Source organism: Scomber japonicus, chromosome 2, assembly GCF_027409825.1.
Source record: "Scomber japonicus isolate fScoJap1 chromosome 2, fScoJap1.pri, whole genome shotgun sequence".
Lineage (NCBI taxonomy): Eukaryota > Metazoa > Chordata > Actinopteri > Scombriformes > Scombridae > Scomber > Scomber japonicus.
This window is the reverse complement of record NC_070579.1, coordinates 4,321,020-4,328,386: the sequence shown is the minus strand read 5'-3', so window position 1 is coordinate 4,328,386 and position 7,367 is coordinate 4,321,020. Positions and strand designations below refer to the sequence as shown.

At 39.3% G+C, this 7,367-nt stretch overlaps 1 protein-coding gene across 2 annotated transcripts; it reads left to right on the top strand.

The window, feature by feature from the left end:
* The first annotated feature begins 245 nt into the window (after positions 1-245).
* commd1 (copper metabolism (Murr1) domain containing 1) lies at positions 246-7,035 on the top strand. 2 transcript variants are annotated; one of them, XM_053337142.1, is made up of 4 exons: positions 246-420; positions 2,163-2,450; positions 6,434-6,548; positions 6,651-7,035. In XM_053337142.1, exons 1-3 carry the CDS (start codon positions 247-249, stop codon positions 6,539-6,541), a joined length of 570 nt encoding a protein of 189 aa, XP_053193117.1. In that variant the 5' UTR covers position 246; the 3' UTR covers positions 6,542-6,548; positions 6,651-7,035. The 2 variants fall into 2 exon arrangements, with proteins under 2 accessions (XP_053193117.1, XP_053193109.1); XM_053337134.1 differs by having other exon boundaries at positions 6,434-7,035.
* Positions 7,036-7,367: the final 332 nt, after the last annotated feature.

Below are 7,367 nucleotides of genomic sequence, written 5' to 3'. Positions count from 1 at the left end.
TCTGCAGACAATTTAAAATGAATAATAAATGACAAACATATCCCTTAATAACATAAGAACAATTATTTATACCTCCAGTTGACTAAATGAGTAAATGTACTTAGTTACTTTCCACGTCTGAGGTCTGAAGCTAACCCAACCATTTGCGCGGTAAAACTACGACTCCCACAATGCCGCGCGGCGCTACACTTCACGTGACATGATCCGTCCCGCTTTCACGTGACTCCGCGCTGAGGAAGAGAAAACATGGCGGATGTAGAGGCAACCAAGTCTCTGAGCGGTTTGCTAAGTGGAATAGCTCAGAAAGTTTATTACAACAATACAGAAATCACAGAGGAGCTGCTGAAGCACGAGCTGTACCCGGAACTGCCTCAAGATGAGTTCAAGGCTCTGCACCAGAAGATGAAAGGCCTGCTGAAGGTAAAACAAGTCACAGCAGCCTCTAAGTGTTTGCAGCCTTAAAGCTAGCATTTCATTTCAATATCAGCTAATAACTAAAGTCTATCTAGCTTCTGATTGGATTGTCATTAATGAAGTGTGTAAGAGTTTAAAGGACAGATTCACACCTTTTTTTTCACGTCTGTCAACAGAAACAAAAACATCAGTCAGGTGATCAAATGAGCAGTGAGAGAGGTTTTACATATAATCCACAGTGTGTCCATACAGTCATAGAACAGTTGATATGAAGCTTATATTCAGCTTCAGCAGTCTGACCCTCACTTCTTTCCCAGTGGCAGATGAAGTCAATCCTTTTTAAAAGCTAATTTGTTCCTGTCTCTGTTAAACTTTTAAACAATGCTGCACGAGACTGTACGGACTGTGCAATAGTCTAGCAGCTGGGTATGTGCAGTAAGTGTTATGTATAATATGCAATGCACTGTATTGTATTTTTTACTTTATCTATTTATGATGTGTGCACTATTTGTAGTGTGTCTATGTAACTGTGGGGGGCATGTTTCTGTGTGCAGCACTTGGGGACAATAAAGTAGGCCTGTATCGTATCGTATCGTACATCTGAGTCCTGCAGGTGTTTACCTTCATGTTAGTGAAAGGTTTCACTTAAAGGAAATGTTCACAATTCTTCAAATGTGTCTCAAAGCAGCAGTCAGGTGTTCCTCTCTGTAATCATTCCTCCTGTTCATAGTGACTATTAAAACCTTCACATGTGCTTTCAATGTAAAGTGATGGAGGACTAAAATCATCATTTTAAAGTCTCTGATCAGCTTCTATTGAGCTTCAGCAGTGTGAGTTACTATAGTTATTATAGTTACTATGGTAACAGTGTGAGTTAGTCATATCAAGTGATATCTGACACATTTACAGTCTTTTTAGCATCAGATCTCCTCTTAGTGTTTCCTGTTTCTCTGTGGTGGAAGTATAGTAACAAAAAGACTTTAGTACTAAAAACACTGTAACGTTGAAACATAGAAGATGAAGATTTGACTCATTTGGACGCTGAAGCTTCATATTAGCTTCACATCAACTTTTAAATGTTTCCACAGAAGGAGGACTGTGGATTTAGTCCTCCATCACTTCCATTGTAAACATTATGAAGGATCTAATGGTCAGTATGAACAGGAGGAATCATTACAGACAGATAAACACACTTCATGTTACTTTGAGCTCCTGACTGTTGATTTTAAGACACACTTGAAATCATTAACCTGTCCTTTTAATCAAACTGCTGTTTTTTCATTGATTCGTTATATTCCTGTGTGTCTCCACTGTTGCCAGCAGAGGGCAGCACTAACATGTAATTCAGGTGATTTGGAACAAGCTCAACAACAGAACAAGCTTCACTTCCCTCTCTTTACTTTTCAATAATGAATTGAATAAGACAACAATAACAGTTAATGGTAATAAAATGGTTAAATAATAGAAGAAAATATGAGCAATGAAAGACAGCTTAAATATATAAAATACTAAATAAAAATGAACACATCCTAATTAAACTGTCAAATATTTTTCATGGATCTTTAGTTTTGTCTGATCAACAGTTCAAAATCTGAAGATGTTCAGTTAACTCTAACAAAGAAAAGGAGGCTTTGAACTACATGAACCTGTATGAAAGGTGTTTAGTTTGATTGACTGATTGATTGATTGACTGATTGATTGATTGATTGACTGATTGATTGATTGCTCTCTCTCTCTCTCCTCTTCAGTCCATCGCCACAGCAGACATGGACCACGCTCAGCTGGAGGCTTTCCTCACCGCTCAGACCAGGAAGCAGGGAGGTGGAGTGACGGCAGAACAGGCAGCCGCTCTCTCCCGCTTCTGGAAGAGCCAGCGTGTCCGTGTGAGGGAGAGCTTGCTGGCTCAGAGCCGCTGGGAGCCCGGCCTCAGGGGCCTCTCCTGGAGGGTCGACCTGCAGACGGCCGGCAGCAGGGGAGACGCGGTTCACAGCGGACCGGTCGCTCTGATGGAGCTGGAGCTGGGCCGAGCCGGACAGGTGAGACTCGATCAGTTCAGTTAGTCACACTGAAAAACTATTAGTGTAAATTAAAAAGACAAAACAAAAAGAGATCAAGTTTAATAATATGATGAAAACAAGAAAGTAACAAAAAGAAATAATATATATATGATTTATAATAAAAAAATAAGAGTTAATATATTTTTTCTTGCTGTTTTATTTTGAAGAATATAGCTGAATTAGTTTAATTGTAATATCATTTTAGTTCATTTGTACATACTTTTAATTTGAAGGTACTGGGCAGCTTATTTTTTTATATTTTTCTTCATAATTGTTTTTATTTTCATTTTAAAGACAAACCACCACTACATCTAGATTATTAAAATAGCTGCTGACTTGTTTCCTGTCGATCAGCTGATTTGTTTTTTGTTGCAGATTTTAATGTAATACATGTAAATTCTTCTATGATGCAGTTAAGCTCTTTTATAGTCTGATACAAAGCATTAAGTATGAGTGTAAAGTCATTGTCTCAGTTTTTATAGTACAACTTGATTTTTTTAAAAGTCATTCTAGCTCAATATTTCATGTTTTTACCTTCCATACACATTTACGATTGAATGAACGTCCATCTGATGAGAGTCTGTGGGAGAGAAACGACAGGAACGCTCTTAAACAAACATGTATTATTAGAATAATTCCCCCTTAAATACCAGAAAACCCTGCGGGCGTGAATCTGGTTTTGGGTGGATTCCAGTATGGCAGCCAGCCTGAGCCTGAATGTGATGGATTACTGGTCGCTCAGTTTTAATGGGCCCCATCGTTGGTCCCATGGTTGGTCCCATCATTCCCATGGTTGGCCCCATGGTTGGTCCCATCATTTCCATAGTTGGCCCCATAATTGGTCCCATGGTTGGCCCCATCATTCCCATCATTGGTCCCATGGTTGGCCCCATCGTTGGCCCCATCATTCCCATGGTTGGCCCCATGGTTGGTCCCATGGTTGGTCCCATGGTTGGTCCCATGGTTGGTTCCATGGTTGGCCCCATGGTTGGCCCCATCATTCCCATCATTGACCCCATGGTTGGCCCCACCATTCCCATCATTGGTCCCATGGTTGACCCCATGGTTGGCCCCATCATTCCCATCATTGGTCCCATGGTTGACCCCATGGTTGGTCCTAGGCATGGGCCGGTTTTCATCAACATTTCAAAATATCACATTTTATAGCCGTAATAATAATACCATGAAACCGTGATATTTTTACCTAAGGTTATCATACCGTCAGAATCTCATACCGGCCCATGCCTAGTTGGCCCCATGGTTGGCCCCATGGTTGGCTCCATCATTCCCATCGTTGGTCCCATCGTTAGCCCCATCATTCCCATCATTGGTCCCATCGTTGGTCCCATTGTTGGCCCCTTCGTCTCGTGAGGGGGTTTAATTTACTCTATCAGGGTCCTGAGCTGAGTAAGGGGTTCTGTTAATATTGAGGCTTTATTTCCTGCAGTACATTAAATTACAGATCGTACTACAGTTGTTTTTATGAATGAGTCCACACACGACTACCACTGGTCAACTGGGGCCCTATAAAATACTTTTTAATTTTTTCCCAAATTCCGTTTTTTCCGTTTTAATTTTTGTGAATCCTGTTTTTTTTTAACCTTTTTACTCTTATTTTACTAACAAAAACAGTGTGTTTTTAAAGTAAATGACTAAAATGTACACAAATTAAATACAAAATTAACTTAAATTTATTGAGGTGACAAACAACAACACATTTTCTGACGAAGACAGAACCGTGGCCAGCCGCTTGGCCATGCTTACATTGTTTTGAAGGGGATGGGCTCAGTGTTCCTGGTACTGTGCTCAAAGACCGGAGATGATTTAAAAACAACAAAAACAAAACCTGGATCATGTAAATAGATTTTCTGTCCAGATTTCAGATGATTGGTCAGTCTGAGGATTGTTTACCTTTCACAGTGTTTCGGCTGCAGATGTTCAGGTAACATCTGTGATGCTGAGGATGATGATGATGATGATGCTATGAGCCCACATGTGAGCAGATTATCCATTGTTTGTTTGATTACGTGTTTGTGTGTATAGAATAGATATTTTAAGCATGTTGACCAGCAGACAGCCAGTCCAGGTCAGAGGTCAGAGGTCAGCGAGGAGTCTGTCCGGTCTGCAGAGTCCATCCTGCTCATCACTGCACTGCTTTAAAATAATTCCTCTACCTCTTTTTTTTTTTTTTAAGTTTAACGAAGCTGTTCCTCTCTTTCTAAAAGGCAGAATAGTTTAATGAGGTTTAGTTTAACCTTTGTGTCGTCCTCCCTTCCTTCCTTCCTTCTTTCCTCTCTTCTGAATCTCCTTTTTCTTTCTTTCTTTCTTTCTTTCCTCGTCTTCCTCCTCCTACTTCTTGTCCTTTCTTTCTCTTCTTCCTCCCTTTTCTCCTTTTTTTCTTTCCCTTCCCTTTTTCTTTTTCGTTCTTTCTTTGACATTGTGCATTTTTATTCCCTTTTCATTTTAAACTCAACTTTTTCAGTCTTACCTTTTATAGTTAATAGTTAGCTTTTCCAATTCCAATATTTCTTTTTCACTTTCTAAACATTTACCATCTTCTTTTTTAATTTTCCACTACCTCTGTTAATTTGTGTCTGGCTGATTTTGTGTTCCATATACTTAAAAATCCTGCCATTCAGTAACTTAAAGATAAACCGCTGCAGTATAAAGATAAGATAAAGATTAAAGTCATCCACATCATCACCAAGCTTCCAGCACTTCTTTCTTTTTTTAATGACTACATGGTTCATAGTTCAGTTTTGTGTCTCATTTCCTGTCATCTCTCAACTGTTGCTGTCTAGTAAATCATTAAGTGCCCACCAAAAAAAAGAGTTTATGGTCTAATTGGGGTTTATTTCAGTGTGCCAGTCAGTGTGGATCAACACTGAGAATGTCTTTATTACTCAGAGTTTAACGGCCTTTATAACAGACTGTACTCTAACTATTAGGTTGTATAATCACAGAGACACAGGAGCTTCTTCTGTATAGAGACGGGAATTGTTAAGATTCTACCATTATCGAGTCTGATTCTTTAGTGGCTCCTAATCAATCTTCTGTGTGTGGGGAAAAAAGTTGGTCTCCACTTTTTATCAAAGACCTTACAAGTTAATGAATATATGAAACATACAGGCAGGTTTACTGCAATAATGAATGAATGAATTCATTTCAAAGCAGTCAGTAATGTAATCCAAGTACCACAATATTAAAGTAATGTAACTCAATTACCTTCCATTACTTTAGTATTACTGCAATACCAAAATATACAATAATAAAGACATAAGGCAAACATTTGGTGCAAAGTTGGCCCTTTTGAAATGCAACTAAGAGTTGCTGCAAAAACCAGCGCAAATTGCCACAAGCAGTTAGTGTGGAGATGTTACTGTGTTCTGAGTTGGAGTTGTGCCGTCATTGTTAAACACAAAGGTCCAGTTTCTAAGACTGTGAAAGTATCCATTGAGAAACAAGTCTAGTCTTGAACTAAACTTAATCCCTGTTTGGAACATCAGCCCATATTAACACTCAAATTGTAAAAAGGGGGGAAAAAAGCAAACAATAAAATGTTCCTCTATGGTGATAAGTGATACCAATGACACCCAACAATAGACAATGGACAGAGGGAATAGCAGTATCCATGGAAACCAGGAGAGTGGTCATCACAGTGTGACATCTGTTCTCGAGAACGATTGGATAAAACAATGATGGGACACATGGGATAACCTCGTATCACAGCTGAAGTAGACTTCATTCACTTTTGAGTAGTATGTAATAATTAAAATGCAGATCTGTGCAAAGAGCTGCTTCAAAATATCAAGTAGGACTGATCAATGGTGTGGGCGATGGCACTAATCTGCTCTACTCTAATGTATTTCTTTTCAAATAAAATGCTTCTTATTGGAATCAAACTATAAATGTACTTAGTAACTTTCCACTGATAAAATCTTTCTCTTCTTCTTTCCTACCAGGACTCAGAGTTCGTGTGTCTGGAGTTTGACGAGGCCAAAGTCAACCAGGTGCTGAAGAAGATGGCGGACATCCAGGAGAGCATCGACAGAATTGTTCACCGCACCTAAAACTTGTGTGAGACTTTTATCTCAGACAGCAGAGAGACAATGAGGTGTGGCTGAAAGATGACCATCCTCCACACGACTCCTACTATCTCTGTTTCATTGTGTTTAACAGACATGGGAGTTGTTCAGACCTGTAAGAGTCAGACTGGATCCAACATGGCCTCCACACCTGCTACACACTCAGAAAGGAAGATATGACCTGCCATCTGTTGTGTTCATGTTTGATCCTGAAGGGTCTGACTTGTTGATGGACCAAAAGATCATTGCTTTCTTGACCTGTTTTGATTCAAATTGCAGCACTGATTCACTGTGTTTGTGTTTTTATATCATGTTTTCCATTTGAGGTCCACCCCTGATAGGATGGAGGTTGCTCTCTGGCCATAGTGATAAAAAAGATAAAAACATACAGCAGCTGTGGTCCTCTGAAAGAAGGGAAGGGTGGAGTCACTGAAGAGGACCTAAGGACGCCCTGAAAGTTCAATACAATGTGTAAAAAATCTTGTTGAGCCTTCAGGGCCACTGTGTTCATCACCAGTTTGAAGCAATTTTTCAGATTTTGGAAAGATGCAAAGTGTCAATCTTCAAATAAACCCTGCAATGTAATGTGTTTAGACTTGACATGATGTTTGAGGTGGAGCGATTTCATATAAAGTCAATGCAAACACACAAAGATGCAAAATTGAATCAATCAGTCCATTCAAGTTGAAAATGTTACAACTTGTGCTTTTGGCTGTTAAAAATAAAATTAAAAAAATAAAGGACAGGCGAAATATTGCTTATTAAATGGGAACAGATGTAAATACCTGTTGCATACTTGACATTACACCCA

Coding starts and splice junctions, on each gene's coding strand:
- commd1 (XM_053337142.1), top strand. CDS start 247: ATGGCGGATGTAGAGGCAACCAAGTCTCTGAGCGGTTTGCTAAGTGGA. Junction 421..2,162: donor AGATGAAAGGCCTGCTGAAG/GTAAAACAAGTC, acceptor TCTCCTCTTCAG/TCCATCGCCACAGCAGACAT. Junction 2,451..6,433: donor AGCTGGGCCGAGCCGGACAG/GTGAGACTCGAT, acceptor CTTTCCTACCAG/GACTCAGAGTTCGTGTGTCT.